Genomic DNA, 24,737 nt, shown 5'->3' with positions numbered 1-24,737 from the left:
TTTTCTACATTATTATTATTATTAGTATTATTTATTAGTTTACTCTGTGTTGGAAAATTGTAGCTCTTCCAAATAACAAACCACGGGTAACTGAACAGTGCTCAAAATAAAAAAAAAGAAAAAAAAAAGAAACACTTTCTCAAAGGAGATATTCAAGAAGGTCGAGTGATCTTGAGAGAAGTACAGGATGAAATTAACAGAGCTAATAAACTGTGCAGGAATAAAGTGCCCTCATAATATTGAAGCTTTGACCTTCAGGCAAAAAAGAATTAAGTGCATGTGATTTATTAACTACAAAACTGACAGAATAATTACAAGATAACGACTGTGCGTCCATTACACTCGTAGACTGTATAAAACAAGTGGACGTAGCCACCACGACGTTACCGCTTTGAAGCCTTGTGTTTGGCAGGAGGCCATCACATCTTCTTTTTGTGGAGCCAGAAGTGAACATATTTGGATGAGAGGGTGAAGCTGGGGATGTTGACGTGGTAACATCTTGACAAGTTCCTGTTGCAGTGACTTATCAATGACAAGGTAGCCATGCCCTAAAGCGTACCCTGCTGTGTTGTCTATTTTATTCAAAACGGGACCATAGTTTACTAAATGAACATCATGCTGTATTGAAAAAGACTTGAAACTAGTGAGTGAGACCATCAGGAAAATATTTGCTGTCGTAATAGATCAAGTAGGGTAATTTTCTCACAGACTTTCATACAATCAGACTCCTTTTTGCAACCAGTGGAGTCGTTCCCTGCTGGACATTATATAGAAAAAAGATTTAACCTCTTTAACTCTGGGATGTCCATGTCCCAGGTCATCATTACTCTCTTTCAGAGGCTGTAGAGGGCTCAGGTGAAGATACTGGTATCGTATTAAACTAAATCAAAGGAATCCTAAATAACACTAATAATAAATAACACCCCAAAGTAAGGCTAGACTTTGGCACATTTTTGAGAAGAATAAAACTGGCTCTATGATCACTTCAAGATATCTGAATATAAATGGGTTCTATGGGTCAGTATAAATGTGTTATTTTCACCTATTTCAATATTTCTGCACAGCGGGGTCTATAAACAGTGTTACAATTGTATAAATTGGGTTTGGTGGGAAAGCTGTGGATTCAATGAGCCCAATTATATTCACGTGTGATGATGCTTTTCATTGTAGTGAGACCTTTTATTAAACTTGACCTGTATAAAATTACATATAGTGACCTCAAGGATAATCACAGCCTCAAAAAACTTACAAACCACAAACTAGAGACTTGGGCTAGAGGTTGGATGGCTTTCCTGGGTATACTGACAATAAGGGGATCCCCAGAACAGAAGTGCTCGCCAAAGTCGAAAAGTTTTCGATACCAAATCACAGCTTGAAATCAACAAAAAAATGATTAAATTGTGCACAAAATCTGGTATCAACCCAAATAGGGCTGCAAAAACTTAAGAGACATGATAGAGAATAGGGAATGGCCATCATATACTTCCATCATAATGTTCTAAACTTTGAAAATCTGAATAGACAACAAGAAAATAATGTTTACTACAGATTTATGACTAGAAAAAACTGACACAGTGCTGAGCTGCATATTAAATCAATCTTCAGCTTGCCAGCTAGAAAGAGAGAGCGTGGAAGAGTGTGGAAGAGGTTTTTAAGGCACTTCCACATTGGCTTCACTTTTCAGGCTTGGAGGCTACACCCACTTCTCTTATAGTCCATGTTTATACCATGTGGTGACCAGATTACTAGTGTCTCTTTTTTAAGTAGAAATTTCAGTTTCGATTCTAGTGAAATTGCCATAATTTGGGAATCTTCTGTCTTCTTCCAGAAATAAGTAATCCTAAACAATGTAATAATTTCAGTCCAGTGGCCCTTCTGTTGCTTAGTTATGAAAATCTCTTTCACTGAAACACGCACACACACACACACACACACACACACACACACACACACACACACACACACACACACACACACACATACACACACACGTGTTATCTCCCTTGTCAACATGTCTTGTGGATTTCAGATGTTGTGACGGACAGACAGCAGAGAATTCTTGTCAGTGGCTGTTTTTTGAATGCACGGGTTCACCCCGAGAGTGTTTTATCCTCCTCACTTTTCATCATGGATACCGACAGCTGCAGAAACTGTAAAATAGGCAGCCACCTTGTTAAATTTTCAGACAGTGACGCATTGTTGTCTTTCCTTCATACAGAGACTTGGACCACGGTTGTGCTCTTCCTGCTTCTGTGCCATAGTACATCATTTTTAAAAAAAAATGTAATCTACATTAAATGTAAGTGATTTTTCCAAGTACTTACTATATTCAACAGGTAAGATTTAAACACAGATGATCATTAAGTGTTTCCAGAAGAGTGCACCTTCGTCAGAAACTTAATTCCTTTCCGTAAGTACATTTATTTTTAACTTATCTTTCCTTGAGAGTCTTTTGACCTTTTCTTTTATCTGCTGTTTCATTGCTTATCGCTGAAAGACAGAAACTGGCTGAACAGTACTGTTCAGATCTCTTCAAAGATCAGTGGAGTGAAACAGAGGGACTTGAGTTCTTTTTGTGACCAACAAATCAGAAGGAAATCGATGAGCATACTGAGTCTATCTGAGCACATCCTAGTGGGGGAATTTTCACTGCTGCCATCAGGGAGTCGTTCCGCTTTACCTGCTTGTTAAAGTATCTTTTATTCCAATTCTTTTATTCCCACTGCCATGTGTCTGATCAGTGCTTTCTGAAAAATGCTTCACAGCCATTGTTTATTTATTTATGACTTACTGGAAGTCTACGAACCCTTTTTTTTTTAACTGTCTTGGTTGTGTTTTTACTCCCTAATTTATTGTGTGGGTGTTGTGAGAAAATAGTTGTTGTGAAAAATTGAACAGAATTGAAACATGCCCCCTGACATTTCAATCTCTTTGGATTTAATGTGACATAAGGGATAGTAGATTCTGATTCTGTTAATTTTGTTGACTAATAATTTTTGTAATAGTTTTTGTCAGTGACATTTTTTTCACTAACGAAAAAGATACGATAACTAAATAAAAAGTAATTTATGACAACAAAAACTATGATAAAATATATCAACACTTTTGTCAGTGAATAAAATTAAGATGAAAATGTTAGGGTAGGACAGGTTGAGAAGAGAGACTAATCTCTTTCTGTGGGAGGGAGATCTGATGCACACAACTGGACAGTACTGACCTACTGGGAGGTCAACCAGCATGCATTTCCTGCATGTCTAATAAACTGTACAGAAATTGAGTGAAAGAGGAAAAACAGACATAGATAAAGTTCACATTTGATGTCAATGACAACAAGACTTTTTGTAAACCGGGCGGAGCAACAATCCTCCGTAAAACACAACAAGCTTGAAGAGACACCGGCAGACAAAAAAATTAATGCAAATGTAAATTCAAGCCAACAGAATTTTTCACTAAATACAAGCTAAAAGAAACCACCACTATCCTGCACTGATTACAAAAGTGAATGACCCAGTTGCTAATCTTAGATATTAATTAAAAGATCGACAAAGATTGACACACAATAACTGTAAAGTTTCACTGTGCTCAAATTGAAAAAAAAAAAAAAAAAAAAACATGTATCAAAAAGAAGAATGCACTTTTGAAGAAATGTAGTATATACTAGACATATGATGGGAGAAAGGAGCAAACATTTAGTACATTTAATGTTAAAGGAGCAATATGTAACAACTGTGTGTTCAAAAATCAGTACTGCAGTCCAAATAGCGAATTGGAGCCAAAGACAAGATATTAAGAAGGTTGAAATCCTATTTAATACAGAATCTATGGTTGAAGTGAATCGTCTCCCCCACCCCCCTCGTCTCCAGACTCGAAACTCAGGCAGGAGCAGGAGCGCAAGACAAATGCAACACTGTTAACTGACAATAGCAAACAATGAGTCATTACACTGTAAGTTGATCAGCAGCTCTTAACAGTCAGTTGTCTGTCAATGTAAAGTTAAGCCTGTTATCCTGAAAACAAAAGCCTGCTGCTCTGAACGTACAGTTCAGTCACAGCCTGCCTTCTGCCTGCCAGACTCCATTAACATATTGCTCAATTTAATTGTTATAAATATGTACTCCTTCTTAAAGATTATTCATGATTTCTTATGACTCACGAAGAGACACTGACTCATTTGGCAAACTTTCAGCTTTAATATTAACTTTAATAGACATGAAATGGGCAAACAAAAACAATTATTCGAGCCTGGCATGTACAGGACATAGGACACTGCAGCTGTGGTGTTGTTAACAGAGAAGGGAGTGTTTCAGTTTAGTATGTTTCCTTAATCTCTGATGATACATCATGATCATTTTATGATAAATTACAGTAAATATATGACAGATTTCCCCTTTAATAATAGATTAATGGACTAAAAGTAGACAAAAACCAGGACAGTTCAGCTGACTAAAATATGACTAAAACTAAATGGGATTTTAGTGAAAAGACTATCAGTGAAAATAAATTATAATTTGCTGTCAAAATGGAACGCTGATGGTTCAAGCTGGATTGGAAAATTAGTTTTCATGCTCGACATTTCGTGCTGCTCCAACTCCTGGTTTTAAGCAGTAATTTATCCATTTAATGGTCATTTTGTTCCTTTTGTCTGGCCTGTAATTTGAAGATCTGTCAGAAAAAGAATACAGCACCACCTGACTCAGTTACAGTTTGGTGTGTGGTCTCGGACTCACTGTGGTTTTTTTGGGGGGGGAGATGATGAGCTGCGCTGTCTGGCTGAGTCACTGTGACTCAAACTCTCAAATACAATGACTGCTGACACTGTTTCCTGCTAAGCCTCGCACTTAAGGGGCCCTTTCAAGGATCTGCTAAATCCATTTTCTTCTTCATTTTCTTTCTAGGTCTCCGTGTCATATATTTTTTTCTCCCCCAACTAGTATTCTCATTGTCTCATCTTCTCTGCGTGTGCACCCCTGACCATAGACTGAAGGGGACCTTGTCAGGAGGTGAATCCAGGCAGCAGTTGTAGAGCTCAACGGAGCGCGTCAACCTCCTCGGCTATAGAACGTACACATGTGGAAGTGTACGGGGAGAAGAAAGCAGCAGAGGGAAGGTGATATGAGGATGGTGAGATGGTGGGGGGTCCAAGAGGGAGGAGGCCTGGTGACCTGAAAGCTTCGGGAAGCAATTAGCAAGATGCTACACAAACTTTAGAACCAATCTAATTAGCTGCTATCAAAGCTGCAGAGCCCTTTGCTCTGCTCGACTGCAGATGTGTTTGTGAGGTTTTTTTCTCCTTCTGTTGAATTCTTCCTCTTAATTGCCTTTACTCATTTGACTGAGCGAGCCGTAAAATGCAGATATGCGGAACAACAGATTGTTTTGTTTATTAAAATACAATAGAGTAGGAGTAGTGTGTGGTGGAGGTTAATACTGGAATGCTTTTACTGCTATGAAAGCCATGTTAAATTATTTCCATTTCATTAGGAGCTTAAGCTTGACAGTTAATTATGTGCATGAAGCCTGACATAGAGGTTTAACACGGTTTTTTCTCTGTGAACACATGTGTCAATTAAGATGTTGCACAGGCACACAAGAGCAGATACACACTGACGCACATACAAACTGAGGGTCAACACCCACCTTGCTGTGAGAAGGACTGCTCGAAGACGCATTTGTAAAGACTGCGGAAAGATGCGCTGAGGTCTTCAAAGTCCGAGAAACAGAGCTGCTTGTCCCGCGACTCCGGGACGGGCAAACCATACTGGGGCTGTGGGGGAGGAGGTGGAGGTGGCGGAGGCTGCTGCTGGGCGGGCTGCTGGAGGCTCAGGGACTGGGAGGAAGGCTCTGAGTGGCTACTCACCTTCAAGACAGACAGAGAGGAAGAGACAGCAGACAGACAGACTGTGAGAGGTATAAAAAGACAAACAGGGAATCAATGGAGGTATTGTTTTCAGAGAAATGCATTAAAAACTGAATTCACACTGTAGCTGCTGTCAGAATGACGAAAAACATGAGGCGGTCAAAGGACCAGTGCGTAGGATTAGGTAGCATCTAGCACTGAGCTTTCAGATTGCAAACCTTGTCTCACCCTCCCCTTCCAAGTGTGTAGGGGAACCTGCGGTGGCTGCAAAATTTAAAAGTCCTTCTCTAGAGCCAGTGTTTGGTTTGTTTGTTCTGGGCATTTTTTCCAAAGACAAACAGCAGTAACTGCATTTTTAAAATTGAGTTATAACTAAAAAGTTTTAGAGTTTAATTTTGCTTTATTCTAGAAAAAAAGCAAGTTAAAAATTGCAGGTTAAAAATTGCACAGATGTTGTGGAGTTGGAAGTAGTTAAAATGCTGAAAGCAGATAGTGGTGTAGCAGCTGAGGTACTTATTCCTAGTCAGCGTCGATGAAGATATTAGCTGTAGTAGATGGTGTCCTAGTTTGGAGAAGCTGACGGCTACCGCTAATCAATGTACTGCTGTGGACAGAGTCAGCAGCAAAATGTATTTTAACCACCTATACAAATGCTCAAGTGTAAACTCTATTTTGGATTTTATTCTGCTCTTTTCCAGCAAGAAACCGCTGTTATTTGAGCCAAATATCGCTCTGTCTAAACCAACCAAACACCAAGTCTGAAATCAGAGTTGCTGGTCTGCTGCAACCTTGATGAGTTAACTTGTTTGTGTTCAAATTCACTGAAGTCACACAATAATACAGACAAACTAGCAGATCGAGGCAGCAGTGTTTGTGCAGATTTTAGCATTCGTGTATGTAGACAGAATGAGCGCCAAATGTTTCTATGGACTGCCGTGTGTTAAAGATGGGCCAAGGAAATATATATTATAGAAGGATTGGAGAGTATGTGGAACATGTGACTATAACATGAGGTCAACAGCTTTTTGGATATGCTTTGGATATCATACAAAATATGTCATATGTCATTATGTTAAACAGGGGATGCATGGCTGCATGTAAAGGGGAATATTAATTCTCATGAATCATGTAAACACCTTAGTAGGAATATTGTCTGTTTTGGAATAAGGAAAAAAACCCAGAATATTTTGTGCCTATAAACGTAGTTACTGAGGCACAGTTTTAAAGGTAACTAGTGTAATTTTAATTACTACACACTCATTATTTCCTGTAGATGCCAACAGCAGTATTGTGAGCCAGTGTTTACAATGAGGAACCAGATGAAGCTAAAAAAAACAACAAAAAAACCCTACTTCACTGATAGAGAACAAACAGCAGGGTCGTGTTGGCCGTAGCACAGACTGTGGGCCCACTAATACAAGTTTTGGAGTGGGCTGCTACCCGTCAGTCAATGCACAATGAAACAAAGTGTTACCAGCACCTGAATCTAAATTGAGAAACCTGAATTTCAATTTGGAGAGCTACACTGTCAAATAGGTAAAAAGTCAAATTCAATAATAACCACATTCAGTGTCAAGAAACTTAATTTATTTTCCAATTTACTAACAAATTTAAATTTCATATTAATTCTTTCTACAAATATATTTTTTTTAAAAATTCAGTCCTTCACTGTGATGATCATACCAAATTCAATTTCATGCAATTAAAGAGAAAAAATATTCTGGCACTACTTTTCTTTCATATAAAAACACAAAAACAAAATACTTCAGATTTGTCTCTCACATTGTAAATGCAGCCTGTCTTCCTTCACCATCTATCGTCTCATCCCAGCTGTCATCTTCCTCACCACCATCCACCCAGCAAACACGAGCAATATGCTGTGATCAGTGTGCCTCCGCAAATATAAGCCAACTTAGCACGACACATCCCCCACACATCTACCTCCACCCAGTAATGGCAGCTTTTCCATCAACTTCTCTGGGTGTCTTTGAGATCTCTGCCAGTGATGCCACCAGTAATCACTGTCAGTTAGGAGGGTATCACCTGCGCCAGGTAATGAGGCAGAACTAACCCTGATCCCACTGGACTAGACCACAGATGAGGTCTGAGGCGATGGTGGAGGAGGAGGAGGGTGAGGAGGAGGGGAGGCGGTGCAGGGAGGAGGAAAACAAAAGATGGCCTCTAGAAATGAGAGGTTAACGAGATGAGATTGCACTGACCTTTGCTAATGCAGGTGGGAGGTGAGTGGGGAAAAGTGATTGATGGTAAAAAGGTGAGCAGCTGTTACAAGGGAAAAATAATGAAGAGTTGGGATTTTTCACTGCTCCTGTAATTTTGGACCAAATGTTTTCGGAGCGAGACTGGCCTTTAAAATTGTATTATATTTGGTTTATAAGGCATAGACGCAAACACTTTGACAAACATGTCAAATGCACTACAAGTCTATCGAAAGTCCACATAATTAGATTAGACTGAATGGGATTTTAATGACAACAATGGGAAAATCAAGCTGTTGCAGCATTATAACATATAACAGAATGAATAGCATAAAGAAGATTCAATAAAATTGTATACAAAAGCAACATTTGACACACCTTTCTACTTTTTCTACTATTCCCCAAGAGCATGAATATATTTAAATTACAAGATGTGAAGAGTGTCCATGGTTCATTCTCTGGAGAGCATGAATGTGCTCAGTGAATGTCATGGCAACTGCACTTTAGATTTTACCAAAGCTCACGCTGCTTCTTCAAGAACAGCATTAAGAAATGATGTTTCAAACACACATTAAACATAAATGCTTAATGATTACGGGTGGTATAGTGTTTATATGTGTCACGGCATCTTTGGATATACATATATATATATATATATATATATATATATATATATATATATATATATATGTATATATATACACACATACATTGTCAGAGCATGCTGCAATTTAAGCATTTTAGGCAAAGAAATCCAGAAATAGGGGCAATTAATGTAGAGCATTGATTACCAGCTGCAAGAACATGGTTGATATTGTTTCCACCCTGTGAGTCTGTACTGTTCCTGTTGTTTTTATGTCAGTCTGTGGACAGATTTAGTGTCTAGAGATGTTCCTGGCAACTAATTCCCTGTCAATTACACAGAAATGTTTATTTATACTATATGACTAGGCTAAAAGTAATAGAAACCAAAACACTCCTACTTGAGCACAAGTTATTAATCGGTATCTACTGCCTCTTTAGTAACCAAATCTGATTATAAATGTTGCCAGAGTCTTTGCACCATGTATTCTGAACATTGCACATTATCTTAGAAAACATGACAGCGTCTCATTAAATGTTCTATGAGGTGACACGGTGGCGCAGTGGTTAGCACTGCTGCCTCACAGCAAGAAGGTCCTGAGTTCGATTTCCCCCCAGCCGGCTGGGGCGCTGGGGAGTTTGTCTCTTTCAAAGACATGCAGCATAATAGGTTAATTGGTGAATCTAAATTGTTCATAGGTGTGAGTGTGAGTGGTTGTCTGTCTCTATGTATCAGCCCTGTGATGAACTGGCGACTTGTCCAGCGTGAACCCTGCCTCTCACCCAATGTCAGCTGGGATAGGCTCCAGCCCCCCATGACCCGTCAAGGATAAGCGGTTACAGACAATGAATGAATAGATGAATTTTTTTTATCTTATTTATTATAACAATATTTATTTCAGCTACCGATTTATTTTAGATATTTTTTATGCTCCTTTATAGTTTTATATGACTTGAAAGATGCACTGACTGGTTTGGCATTTTAATATCATTGTACATGTTACAATGACAATAAAGATATTCTATTCTATTCTATTCTGTTCTCATCATTTAGTTGTTGTGCACATCCCTGAAAGCGTCAAGGCAGTGAAAGTCACTGTGTGAGATACAGTCACAATACTTTACAGGTGTGCAGTTTAGATCAAAATGAAGGCAGAGTTCAAAAATGGGTGTGGTCTGACCCATGAATACTGACTACCAACATAATAACGTTGTCATCACATGTTGACAGACATTGCTGCTGGTATGATGGACAGTTGGTCACAAAATGGCCCAGCTGCCAGTTCACGTAAAAACAGAGGTCAGGTCATTGCTATTATTTTTGCTAAATGCTTGAGTTATGTCAAGGAATCATGCTCTAGTCACATTTTCTGCATTTGATCAACTGGTGATAAACTGTTTTTTGTTTCTATTAAATATGTGTTCCAAATCTAAATCACTCAGCATGGGACAGTTTGGTTCCTGACAGGAGGGTGCCAATCAAATCCCTCCTTCATAAAAAGGCAACTTATCATCTCACTGGTTGAGTCTAATCAATTCAAATAGCCAAAGGACCTTGATTTATAAAGGATGAGGAATCATTCAAACAGGCAGCGTAAAATTTGGCCAAATATGTCTCAGTTCATCTGCAGCCTGCCAAGTCTGGATGTACCTTACACCGGCCAAGACCGTAGGCACCGTAACAGCAGACGACATGGGATGGCCTTGATTTAAATAAAATTCACACTGTGTGTGTTTTTGTGGTAAATTGCACAGAGACACCGCAGTCTAAGTGTTTAATTACCGGCTAACCAAATTAATCTGCTTGTAATTGTATACAATTTTGTCTCAAATCTGTTAATACAGGGGTGGTCAGGCATCATTTATATGCACCAGAGACGATAAAGGTGAGCTGTCGACACAAAAAGAGATGACGCTGATGTTTCCTGCTGTTTTATTTTTCTGCTTCTATCAAAGCATACCAGCATTTCCCATGGGTTTAGAATTTATTTGTGCCGGTCGACCCCGAGGGGTGTGAGTCGTTGCAGACAGTATTGATAGTCGGCTGCAAAACAAAATTCAATTCACAAGCTAAATAATCAGTGCATATGAATGCAACATTCAACAACAAGCAACAGAGTTTTCAATCAATCTGCACTTTCAATTGCATTTCCACACATCTGAAAAGGAGAAATGATAAATACAAAAATCTTTATGGATAGGGGCAATTTGATTTGTTTGAGGAGTCCAAATAAATTCTCTCTTTGGGAAACACTGACTGAAATTGCCCTTTTGACAGCTTGTTTGACTGAGCATGTCAGAGTAACACAGGAGCAATACAATGGGGTTTTTTAACAACAATTTTTAATTATTAAATAAATGAGCACAACAGAATTGTATTTTTTTAAGGCTAATTAATCATACGAATGTCTGTTGGTGCTGCCTGCCAACTCTAATAATACCACACAGAATAATGCATATGTACAATGGTAGGCAAGTTACTTTCAAAATGTAATGCATTACATATTACTTGTTACTTTCAAAAAGTAAGAAGTTACTTTACATTATTACCATCTGAGTAGAGCAATGCCTCACACTAATTTTACATTACTATCACCAAAATACAAATAATAGATCAAGGCATTATAAAATATAAGAGGGTAATATTCAGAGGTGGGAAGTACAAATATTTTACATTACTGTACTTAAGTAGTTTTCAGGTACCTGTACTTTACTTGAGTATTCATTTTCTGATAACTTTTTACTTTTACATCCTACATTTTAACACAAATATCTACTTTCTGCTTCTTGCATTTTAAAGATAGGCTTGTTACTTTAGTTTTAATGCATTTGAGGGGACTTATTTAATTTTAGTTTATGCCATTGTGCGCATCCCTCTCAACATCAAGACCGAATTCACTGGACAAGACAATAACACAGAAAAGATAATTCCTTCGTGTATCCATCGGTGCTTATAACGCCCGACAGATGTAACAAGATGAAACAGACGAGAGAGGGAGACTCGACTGCAGTGAAGAGCCTTCAGAGCCTTTTCAGAGTCTGTTCTTTTTCACTTTTAAAAAGTAAAGAAGTTAAATCAGTACTTCTTCTTTTGCACAAATATCAATTCTACCACTTAAATACAAAATGTGTGTACTCATGCCACCTCTGGTAATATTGTTTTATAGTGGTATCCACGCAAATGTTCCTCTATTGCAACACTTAAGATAAAAAGACTTTTAAGTCATTCCCGTCCATCCCGAGTCTAGACTACTCCATGCAGACTCACGTCTCAGCTGTGTGACCGCAACCTGAAGCATTTATTTACGTTTGAAGTACCTTTTTTTTCAACAATTTACAGGTAAGCATGTGGTTATGTAGCAGCACCCCACATTTCCCATCATGCCCATAGTGCTAGGCTGGAAAGTTTGTTAAGTTTCCTGTTATACTTTATATTCCAAAACAAATATTTTGTTAGTGTTTGTAATGTGTCTATTCAGAACATAGAGTTTATGACACCATCTGTATTTCACTACAGTATCACACACTTATTGGCCCCCAATATCTCAAAATGACCGAAATCCTATTAGTGACACATTATATAACTTTATTACTGCTTAAAGTAATTTATCACTATAATGCATCCTTTCATTCATCATTTTGCAACTTTTGAAACTGAGAATACGAAAGTTGGAAAAATTCAAATTTTCAAGGCAACAACCAGTTTGACTTTATTTCATAGGTTTTTCCTTTGAGTTTGTCTAAATCTAAGCACACTGAATGTGCTCTGCAGAAGACCACTGACAATATATGTGCTTGCAGAGTGTGAACATCAAACAGAAAATGGGAGTTTGAGCAGTGTACTGTAGATCCAGCGTATATATCGTTAGCTGGTTACCACCTCCTCAGTCTGCTAAGGGTGCAGCAGACACCTTCTGTACCGACTGAGAGCGTCTGGATGGGTGACTGAATCATCCAGATTATGTCAGAATCAAGTGAGCACAGAGCATATCATAAAAAAATCACTTTTAGTTTGATTGCTGGTGGTTTAAAAATGGCCAGTTCAAGATTTTAAAAAAAGCAGAAGAAAAGTGGCACTGTCCCAGCTGAAGAGAACAAGACCGACTCTGTTCTGCAGCTGATCTGCGTCGGGTCAGCTGTTGTCCTTGTGCAGACAGACATAAGAAAAGAGAAGTTTTCCCACAGTGATCATTAGACTGTCATCGAAAATAAAGAGGAGGTCTTACTGGTGTGTAGCTGTGCACATTGCTGCCGCTGCTGACGGCGGTGTTCAGGTTGTTGAGGTTGACGGACGCCAAACTCTGCTCTGACAGACTGTTGCTCAGGCTGCCGCCCAGACTCCCAGGGCTCTCACTGCCTTCAGCCTCCGGGTTGTACAGTGCTACCTACACACACACACACACACGCACACACACACACACACACACACACACACACACACACACACACACACACACACACACACACACACACACACACACACACATCCATGTTAATGTGACAATAAAGGCAATTACACAGGGCCAAAATTTGAAGCAATGCACCGTATAAACTCCTTCAAAGGCAGTGATTCATGGTTTTATTGTTCCTCATTGCCCATTTAGCTGCTCTCCCTCATTTTATCCATTTGCCCATTCATATCAAGGCTAAAGTGAACACTGCCCACCTCAAGAAGTTACCCATGCACCATTAACTTACGAGACAACTCATGAGGAAAAATTGAAATTTAAGTGCTGGTCTATGCAAATTGGTCCTGCTGCTGCAAAAAAAGCACAGACTCTTAAACGAATGATGATTTTGATTAAACGTCTGGACCCACAAACCGCTGGGTAACTGCAGACATGACTTTATCGTCTCTGAGAATGAAGACACAAGTCTCGCTTCAGAGGAAGTGTACTGTATATTGTCTCGGGGTGACAGATCACAAAGCTTTTAAAAGAAAATGCCTCAGGATTATGTTGAATCGCGTTTCTCTTGTTTTGTTTGACTGTCAGTACTTGTGAAGCACAGCGCCAGCATTACCTCCAGGCTACATTTAATTGTATAGACAAATGTGAAATCATAGCCTTCGGGTGAGACAACAGTAAAGGCTCTCTGGGGCAGTACTCTATCCTGTAGAACATCTTGTAGCGGAAAAAGAAGTGTTTTCAGAGATCAGTTTTTTTTTTAAGTGTTAAAATTTACTGTTTGGGTGGATTTGGAGACATCTGATTGAACCTGTAATTCTCCATGCTGTGTTACTGTAGTAACAAGTGAATGATTACGCAGTTTACGAGGACATTTGAGGTGTACATCTGTGCATTAAACAAGAAAAAGAAAAAAAAAACGACCAAACACTTTCAGAAACCTTTTCTTTTTTAAATTAGCACAGTTTCAGTTGCAAGGTATTCAAGTAAAAACATTACAATATCTGAATGTACTGCTGACTATAACAACCCTTCTCAAAACATTTTCTGTTATTTCAATTTTCTCGTATCATATTATAGGGATGTCTTTCAAAAGCGCAGCCACCCTCCAATGCAAACAGAGTAAAGCAAATGTGTTACTGAAGAGGCTGTGACGCACTGCTGTGCCTGTAGGACGCCACCTGTCTGCACGTGGGTGGATATCATTGACGTTGGCATTATTATCATCAAGGTCTTCCCCTCCCTACCCTGAATCTTCAAAAACAACATTTATAATAAAAAAAAAATCAAAAATGAATAGTGATGACTAAAGATGAGTCAAGTTTTAGTGTTTTCAGGAGTAAAAGTTTTCTGTTGCCTGCTGTGTGTGAGACAAACCAAACTGAAACAGGAAATTTTGCAACAATAATTGCTTGTTGCTGATTTCACTGACTGTTAATGACGTTCAACTCTTTCTGTATTTTGTGTCATTTTATGACTAATTTGTCTGTGAATTTAATAAAACTGGATTAACTTTTACAGAGTTGCTCAATCGTGTTTGTGGCAGCAATGTGCAAACTCTAATGGTGCAAAATGTGACAGTACTGACTGTTGTAACTACTGTTGTAAGTAACTTAACTCACTGTATTAGAACGGTTAGCTGGACTAAAGAGCAACTAAAGCAACTAGTTAGATTATCTTCATATTATTTCAATTTTTAATCTACACATTACTCTTTAGCCTAGCCTCTCCCTGATACAGCGTCACGACCCAAATGGGTTACAGACCCATTTTATCTCCGTCAGGTATAAGCCTGCGTGGGGTCATGTGATCGCTGACGAGTGTGTGCATGACCAACACACCTGGAGTTTGTCTGCAGCTAACCCCTCATGCTGTTGGATCGATCAGCCCAATAGTTTGTGTGCCGTCATGACGGTATGCCGAAGGACCTCTGTGATTCAGAATTCTTGAAAAACCTCGAACAGCCTTTACGGCTCCACACTGGTGACAGCTGTGGCCACGTGCATTATGTTTCAGGGTCATCACATTCTTGTGAACCTAATATCTCAAGAATGCCTTCAGGGAATTTCCTCAAACTTGACATAAATGTCCACTTAGACTTGAGGATTAACTGATAACATTTTGGTGGTCAAAGGTCACTGTGACTTCATATCCATATCTCAGGAACACTTGGTAGGAATTTCTTGGTACAAACATTCACTTGGACTCAAGGATGACGTGATTATATTTTGGTGGTCAAAGGTCACTGTAACCTCACAAAACACGTTTTTGACCATAACTCAGGAATTCATACACTAAAATCAAAGAATTTCATACAAATTTCTAATAAAAAAGTACAAAACAATGGAATTGTAATCTGTTACAGTGAGATGTGATTACAAAGTCCACTGCACTATTCTATTTTTTTTTTACTTAAAAATGAACAAATTGGGAGACACAACGAACATTCACCATATTTAAGCGAGTCAAAAGATTTTTTCCTGTGCAAAGAGGAGACATTCAAGATACAGAGTTTGACAGCAGAAAAGAAAGTTAGTCGTGTTTTATGCATTTTTCAGCACAAATTCACAATGCAAGTTTGTTATGAGATGGTGAGAAACATAACATTACAGCTCAATCTGATTACTGCTGTGATGTACTTTCATAATGAAATAAGTATATTTCATGTGGTCTTAAATTTATGGTTTGTTGTGTTCTTCTCAATATTTAGAAATATAGATGGCAATGTATTTCTGTAAGTTTGAGTACAGGGGAGACAATGAATTTCTGTTTTTTTGGGTCTCCACCTGAAAAAGGTTTAAATATTAATGTTGACATAAATGTTTAAGTCTATATAGATAATGACATATTGCTATCACAAGTGCCCCAAACCCAAAAAGATATTTGCCCACTGACTGACAAACAGTCAAAATCTACAGTACCTAATGGTTTGAAGCAGGGAACAGCAGAAACTTCTCATAATAAAGGAGTATAATATTTTTACCAGTTGAATGGCAAATACTTGGTTATAAAAATTACTGTGAGTATATAAATGATTCTACACCCTCACTTATATACACCAACTCCATAAGGATGGCAACCTTAAATTATGTGAACAGTTAGGAATTCATGCTTCCTGAAACCGACTTCTTTAGATATTTACAATTAAGGTTTTTTGGTTTTTTTTAACAAAACATAAGAAGTAGAATTTTAGAATAGAAAGTTTTGGAGCCCACTCCAACCAAGGAGAAATGGGGGGAAGAAAGTTGGGACACTGAAGTGGGTACGGACCTACCACAGGACAAATGGTGTCCAAAATGTAACTCAAGCACATTTCATAACCAACTCAAATACATGGAGGGAATTCAAATGGAAGGTGATGATGAGATTTTTTCGGACACCAGAAACTGTGGCTAAAATGGGCTCAATGTACTCAAATAAATGTTTCAGAAATTGTGTAACAAATATGTTGGACATGCACTAAACATTTTAGGAAGAGTTTTTCGATTTTCTCATAATAGTATTTCATCAAAATCTTACTAAAGAATTGAGGATAGTACTATTGGGTCTAACACCGGAGGGCAACGATGGAAGAGCAAAAACATACCTTTTACATATATCGACAACAGCGGCAATTAAATGCATCACAATTAAGTGGTTAAAACCTGACCCCCGGCCTGTAACATGTGGACTGAGAAGGCATGGGACATTTACCAGGTGGAACAGATACTTGTCTTTGAGACTCTAAAAAGAAATATCTATTAAAAGATGGAGCCCTGCCATCGCCATACTAACATAGTGAAGTGATTCAAATCCGCCTACACATTCTGCAGCATACGTACACGTATCTTTGTCGTCCCTACCTGACTTACCTCTTGATGCATATACACACACACTCATGCCACTACATACACACACACATACACAACTCCCTCCCTGACCTTTACCTTCTTTCTTTTTTTATTTACTACTTTTTAAGTAGTTTAGTATTTTTTGTTCAGCTTTTTTTTTTTTTTTAATCTATTCCTTTGTTTTATTTCAAAATCAGCACTTTAAGTTTTATTGTTGGTTGCCTATAAGCCATATATTGCTGTAAAAATATCTAGAAAAACATCTTAAAAATTCTGAAAATGATTGTATAAATTGATGGAATTGAAATTAAATTAGTTTTTAAGTAATTTAATCCATGAGTACAGTAGAATGCTGGTGAAAAAAAATGCATATTTTTCAAATGACAGTTGAAGTGTTGAAATCTGTGATAAAAGTGTTTCATATTGACAATTTCTGGGAAGTATGAGTCAAGATCTGTGAAAAGCACAGAATGGAAAACTGGAATAAGCTGTCAAGTCCAGACCTTCACATCACGTCCAGACCAAACACTTAACAGTTATGTGAGCTGCTGCTGTGGGACAAATTTTCTCTTTGGTTGGGGTCAGACGAAAGGGTCACGTACCACACATCATCATTCTGTGTGTGCGTGTGTGTGTGTGTGTTTGCCAGATCAGACAGGCGTCAGAGGTCCCAGTCGTCGCTTGATCTCTGACCCTTATACAGACAGTCACACCCAGTTCAGCTTTCTAGTCAGCATAAGTGTGTGTGTGTGTGTGTGTGTGTGTGTGTGTGTGTGTGTGTCTGTGTGCCATTGCACAGGTTGTGTGTGAACGTGAGGAGCTGTAAAACAGTCCAGACCTCTGACGGTGAAAGAGAAGAACAGAGACTCCTTCTGCCGCAGTTTTCAGTCGAGTTATATCCAGTCAGTATTAATTATAGCCTCGACAAAGTTCAACACATTCCTCTCAGCTGCAAGTACAGATGACTGCATCGTCTTGACTGATTCATTTGTCAAAAATCATCATTACACGTCATTTAGACATGAATATTTATTAGATCTAAATGAACACTAAGTAGAATCTTTCTCAGGGTTTTTCAACTATTTAAAAGTTCTGTACGTAATACTAGTGGATCCTGAAATATAATGTGACTCATCAGAATCTCCTGCTTAATGGGAGTTGGTCGATTTAAGTCAACCACTCCTGTCAACATGACTGAGGAGAATGTTAAGGCTGTGTCATTAGATATGTATCTGTTTTGATGCTCTGACCGGCTGAAAGACTTGGCTCAGATTCAGTCATAACTTTTAAAATAATTATTGACTGTTCATTAAAAAATATATAAACCTATTACGAGACGTTTTTCAATTGCTTATGAAACCGTTTCAGTTTAATACTGATGCCTCTACATGATCTATATAAGTAAACAAGACCATCAGTGAGAAGATTATTTCTATATGATGATTCTAAACACCTGACACCGGGTTGGATTCTCTTTGAATATTTTTATTTTTTGAAGTTATATTTTGGGGTTATGGTAGAGAAAACAATAACATTTTTTTTCCCACAGGTTCCCTCCTTGCTTTAATCAGTTACTTAGCTAATATTAGCATCTATGCTGATCCCTGAACTCATATATGTACTTAGCTCAACATGTGAATAGCTCATTGTTACTACTCTATAAAGCAAACAATAAACCACTGATCATATTTCGCCAGTGGACTCAATTATAAAAAATTCTGTGAGACTTACCCAGTGTTCAACTACAAGTAGCGACTGTATTTCCTCCTGTATTATTTTTGGTTGATCAGTGTTTCCTAAAGTCCAAGGTGACATCCTCAAATGTCTTGTTTTGTCCACAACTCAAAGATATTCAGTTTACTGACACAGAGGAATTAAGAAGCCAGAATATTTGAGAGGCTGAAATCAAAGAATTCGGACATTTATTTCTTAAAAAAATGACTCAAATCGATAATAGTTGACAACCAATTGATTTATCGACTATTAATTGCAGCTCTAATGTCAAAAGTAAGCAAATACTAGTTTTGTTAGACTTTTAAGCGAGATGCTAAGTCTATCAGCGTAAGAACACAGTAACATTACTTGGTTAATTATGTCCAACTAAAAGTTTCTGGTGCTCATAAGCAGCCAAACACTTTACTGTGTTTTTCCCACCTCAGTTGATGCAATCAGTCGGGGAATTACCTTCTCACCTCTAACAGAATGGAGTATCAGATAAGAGGAAACAACAGGCATACATTACACTCTGAGAGACATGGCTGCTAGAATTAACCTTTCATACCTGCTCTGTTTTTGTATTTCGCATTGTTATAACTAACAACTGGTGAACTGATGAAACCGAACCCTGATAGGTGAGTATCTGGTGTCGTACCTTGTTGGTTACAGCATTGATGGCCAGAGTCGGGGACGCCCCTCCTGACATGATGCAGTCCATTCTCAGGGACTCTGACTCCAGGCTGTAAGGAGTTGACGCCTGAAAGTAAAGAGGACAGAGGAGTGAGAATGAGGATGGAGGGATCCGCTATTTTATTTATCAGCTCACCAAATAAATAATGAAGACACCAAAATAATCTGAGCCTCCAGCAACATCACCAGCAACAGGCCATTTTCATGACAGACATTTTGACAAAAACGCTAAAAGCCAAAAGCAACAAATGATGGCTGAATTCCATTTAGCTGCTTCAGTTTCATGTCATGGTTTTGTACATGCTGACTCACTGTCACACTGTCATGTCTTGCTAGAACACTTTAACAATGAATTTGTCTTATTTATGTTATTAGTGAGAGCTGTGATAAGTCAAAATGTTTGCTTGACTATGATGCTCCATGTTTACAGTTAAGCTTACAGTGTGTTAATGCAAAGGCGTCTAATTCAATTAAAAAAATCATAAACATAGAACATTCAAATTCTGCATGGTAAGTCATTTTATTTTAGCTTTCAACTTCCTACAAAAAATCAAGATATTTCATTATTTGGGTGTCTTTTCTGACTAAGAGCAGATTTTGTTTATTCCATTGTGATGTGTGGCCAAATTCAAGCTGTTTTTGTAACCTATTGATACTGCAGCATCTCAGGCAATGAGCTCAGTAGATTGATTTAAATCAGTGAATTGTTGCACCCCAAGGAGATTAATGAAATTTACAGAAAACATGATAAAAATAATGAAGCAGCAGAGACCACTTTTGCTGTTTCCTGAGGAGCTGAATGTGGTGAACAATAAAAGACAAATAAAAATCACTGTGGAGCACAATGAATACACAACCTTACTTGATATAAACCTAATCCAAATCTACTGAGTTAATAATCTTTCATTAATAAATGAACAAGGCCATGCAATAAAAACTAATGACAATTATGTCAATCACAGAGGGGTCAGACTGTGTCACTGGTTGTGGCATTTAAAGTCCCCATGAAGTCAAAATCTATGTTTAAATGTTTTTTATCGCATCTGTTTTGCTCTATACATCACTTATATGCCAGAACGGTTTATGACCCATCCTGCAGTGAGGGGCATTACTAAATCTGCACCATAGATGTATTGTAATGAAGTAGATACATAATGAGACAGTTAATCAAGATATTATTGCTAACAAGTAAGAAGGCGATAAGAAATTGGTACAAGACAGATCCTCCAACTAATGATCATTGGTTAGAAACTATAAGAGAGATTTACACCATGGAAAAATGACTTATTTTCTCAGACTGATAGAAAATGTTTTTATTCATAAATTGATAAAATGGCCGATTTATGATACAGTGAAAAATGTACATGGACTTTGACTGATACATAAACCCCAAGATAATGGACTTGTATATGCCCTTCTTAAACAACAGACACTTCGCTTGGATAACATGGATGTTTTATTATTTTATTATTTATTATATAAAAAAATGTGGTTGTATGTTCAAGCAAAAATCCAATAAATATTAAAGTTAAAATAAATAAATGAACTAGATACAGCATGCAAAGATGGTGCCCATTCAGTCCGAGAGTTTACTTCCTGGTCATTCAGCCCGCTGAATGTGTGCAGTAGTGTTTATTCTGTTGCCCCCTGCCGTAAGTTCCCTCTCGGCCTTAGACTTTACACTATGATGACGTCACAGATTTTTAAATTGCTTTCCTTGGCTTCTTGATTCTTTGACCCATGGAGGTTTTATATTTGTAAAACTTTCCTAGAGCCAAGAAAAGCAATTTAAAAATCTGTGAGGTCATCATAATGTAAAGTCTATGGGCCGAGAGGGAACGGGCAGAGGCTGCAGGGGAAACACTACTGCACATATTCAGTGGGCCATATATCCAACAATTAAGCCCGAAAAGCTAGTTTTTAGCTTATGTGCCAGGCGAGCAGCTCTCATTGAACTGAATGGGTGCCATCTTTGCGTGCTGTATCTAGTTCATTACAGTGTGTCTCTTCTGGGTTACTGTAAAAACATGGCTGACTCTGTAAAATGGGACCCAGGCCCTCTTTAGATTTAAATGGCTCATTGTAAGGTAACAAAAACATAACAATTCTTATTTTCATCTGATCATGCATATAGTGAAAACATTCTTATGAATATTATATTCCATTTCTGTCATAATCTGCCAAGAGATCCCTGTGAATCTTACACACTGGATATTTAAATAGGTGTAAAAGTACTTTTTCCAAAAGTAACTGTTAAGTTGTGGCTATTAATTAATGCAGAAGTATTTCAAATGTGCTCTGCAGTGATTGGAAATATGCAGAGGAGAGTCACAACGAAAATGAGGAAGGAAATGAAATGTGACGAAGGTTATGAGAAATTTCTGCACGCTGCAAGTTCATGATTCTGTACTGAGCCTCCTGAATCATCACCATGCCCCTGAGCTCCAACTATGTGAACTAGTTGAGGCACACTTCATTTAAATTGCCGGACACTTAAACAGCCTGAAAAGTGGACACATCACTTGCACTTGATAAGATAAATCAAGCCGTCCTCATGCATTATTCAAGTGTCGAAAATGTATTCAGCAGCGGTTCATTTTCTGCCGTCCTCACAAAGAGCTAAAGTAGGGTTAACTGAGAGTGAGGATATGAGCAACTATTCAGAGATCGATGAGGGCTAAATTGATGCCTGCAAAGTGACAAAATAAAAAATAAAAAATGAGGACAATATTTTTTTTTCCTTGTCTGACTCCTTTCAGGGTTCAAGACAGCTTGCCTGCCTTCCCAAACTGCTTACAGTAAGAGGATTGGTCGGTAACAATGCAATCTTTAATTTATGATAAACTCCCAGTGAAACGGGTTGTCGGTTCCCTGGTGGAGGCACTTAAAAAGAAGAGGTGAAGAGAGGAGTGAGGAAGAGAAAAGCAAGAATAGGTGGAGAGATAATTGAGTGGTGACAGACAGACAGACAGGCAGGCAGACAGAGTGGCATACAGGAAATGAAAGAGAGTGATTACACTCAGGGCACGGGAGATGCAGGTACTAAATTGAGTGTACACTGCCTGTCTACACATTTACACAATGCATTTATGCAACTGACGTTTAGCCTCGCTGCCAACTTCAAATCTTTTCATTTGCACAGCCGCTGTCATCAGGAGACTTTAAAGACTTTGACTGTGTCGCAACATAAAACCCCCAATGAAAACACTACGACGTATTTAGCCCACCTTTTTTTTTTTTCCTCCGACGGTAACGCTGCTATAAATCTTAGCACTTAAAACCTCCCTGTTTCTCCTCAGCCCATGTGACAGCCCACAGTGTGTCTGCCAGCGGTGCAAGTGAGGCGTAAGGAAAGGGGTCGAAGGGCCCATCCATGTAAGACGAGATGACAAGGCTCTGAATTAATTAATGTTTGTAATAAAAAAAAATTGGTGAAGAAAATATGTCTAACGGCAGCCCCGGGGCCCTCTGTGGTAATTAACTGGAACACAAGCCTAGAATCCTCCCCCTCCTCCCTCCTCTCCCTCATACTCCTCTTACTTTTTTCCCTCCTTCTCCTTGCAGCTTGACTTTTCCCTCTCTGCTCTTTCCACCTTGATGTCTTTTTCTCTCTTTTTTTCCGCATCCTTTCTTTCACACTTCTTTCTGTTTTCCCCCCATCTTTATCCCCCCCTGCTTTCTCTCTTTTACCTCAATTCTTCCTCCAATGAGCAACTGTGATTGTGCACTTTGCAGCTCCACGCCTGCCTGAGTTCCCTGGAGATGAGGAGGCTAAAGCAGCGATACAGGCAGAGAGGGAGAGACAGACAGGAGGAAAGAGTGGCAGACAAACAGACGCACAGAGAGATAATGATCAAGACTCACAAACAGTGACAGAGACACAGGATGAGAAGAGAAGGGAGATGACCAGTTGAGAACGACTCTGCAGGTTTTCTTTAATGTAACAACAGACACAGTCAGGTGTACATTGATATAAACCTCAGTGGGTCAGTTGCTGGTTACAAAGATCCACAGTGTGCAATAAAAAACAGTATCTATATACCTGCATACTGGATTTAAAGCTCCCTTGTGAAAAAGGCTTTACTGATGGCGTTTCGACCCAGCAGGTCTTCTGCTCGGTCCACAAGATGCCAGCTGATCTCACTAATTGGTTGCTCAACCTTGGCTGAAGGAAGAGTTGTCATGATATCTGAAGCCTGATGTTGATACCGGATGTTGATAAGGTATCAATACTGAATTACAGTTTTTATATTCCACTTATATCAGTGGTATTGTCTGCAGGTCATGCGCTCATGTCAACTCTACATCTTTAATATTTTTCAGAGGAACTTGATTCCATCAAAGTGTTGGTGTGCTGCTGGCTGCTACAGCAGCATCCCAAACAGGAAAATTCACTGCTTTTAATGTGGACGTCCAGTCAGCGTTGATGGTGAATGTAGTCAATTTAAGCCTTATATTACTCACTGTGTGGTACATAGATGGAGAAAGCAACATTCTCCTGCTGCAAAATCTGTTGGTCTTCCTGCATCCAGTGATGTCACAGTGATGTTGGTGTTCAGGCTATTTGAGCTTAGATTTCTAGTCTCCACCCCTGGACAGCCAAGTAGTGTGCTTTTTGTCATTTAATGCAATGTTCTGGCCAAAAAAGTAACAGCTATAGGCTAGGGTGGTGATAACATAGCAACATGGACATCAGAAGCTTGCATGCAATGCATTCTGGTACATATAGACACTGCTACATGGCTCTGCAAGCAGGAGAAGTCAGTTTTCTTGGTCAATATGTCACACACTGAGGAATTCATTGCTTTATTTGACTACAATTAGCAATAAAAAAAAATTTTCTTTCCTAGAATTACTTTTTGTTCGTTCAAGAGGGAATTGACAACCAGTTCCAACTGAGAACTTGATCCACATTTTTAGATCCATCTGAATCATATGCCTCTAAGCTTATCTATTCCTTTTATCTATGTTTTTCTGACAGATGCATGTTGCAAAACAATGACATCAAACTTGTGCCTCTACGCTGCTGGAAACTTACTCTCCAGTATGGAGAGGAAGAAATGGTCCAAGGTGTGGCTTCATTTCATGAAGAAAGACGACAGCAGGGGCGGTTGAAATGTCTGTTTCAAGCAAGTAACACCAGTAATATGCTGAAATACCTTTCTAAGCAATATAGGCTTAAACTGAGGACTGCCATGTACTTAACACTGTACACAAGTGCCACTGCTTTCCACGCAGCATGTCCGTTACAGAGGGTAAAAATGACCATAGTATCATGTCATAATATCATTAGTGCCACGCAGACAGGCTTAGCAGATTTTTTTCTTTGGCTAAGAAAACCCTAAATAAAAATTAATGCTATACAAATAGCAAAGGCCACTTTTCCAAAGAGAAAATTAAACAGGAGTCAATAAGAGAATTAATGAATAATCCAACCACA

At 38.6% G+C, this 24,737-nt stretch overlaps 1 protein-coding gene across 3 annotated transcripts in view; it reads right to left on the bottom strand.

The window, feature by feature from the left end:
• Positions 1 to 24,737, bottom strand: part of LOC146325422 (forkhead box protein J3-like) — an 87,714-nt gene that overhangs the window by 10,813 nt on the left and 52,164 nt on the right. For 2 of the 3 annotated variants that reach the window (XM_084721443.1, XM_084721444.1), the window contains 4 exons: positions 22,988 to 23,068; positions 19,263 to 19,364; positions 12,882 to 13,040; positions 5,638 to 5,857 (listed from right to left, as the gene is read on the bottom strand). In XM_084721443.1, the coding sequence (XP_084577569.1) occupies positions 5,638 to 5,857; positions 12,882 to 13,040; positions 19,263 to 19,364; positions 22,988 to 23,068 (562 nt within the window). The remainder of the gene's footprint in view (positions 1 to 5,637; positions 5,858 to 12,881; positions 13,041 to 19,262; positions 19,365 to 22,987; positions 23,069 to 24,737) is intronic. The other variant, XM_084721445.1, reaches the window with a different exon arrangement.

The sequence above is a fragment of the Lutjanus erythropterus genome, chromosome 6 (genome assembly GCF_056507025.1).
Source record: "Lutjanus erythropterus isolate fLutEry1 chromosome 6, fLutEry1.hap2, whole genome shotgun sequence".
Classification (NCBI taxonomy): Eukaryota; Metazoa; Chordata; class Actinopteri; order Lutjaniformes; family Lutjanidae; genus Lutjanus; species Lutjanus erythropterus.
Note: the sequence above shows the minus strand (reverse complement) of the source record. Positions and strands in the feature narration are given on the sequence as shown.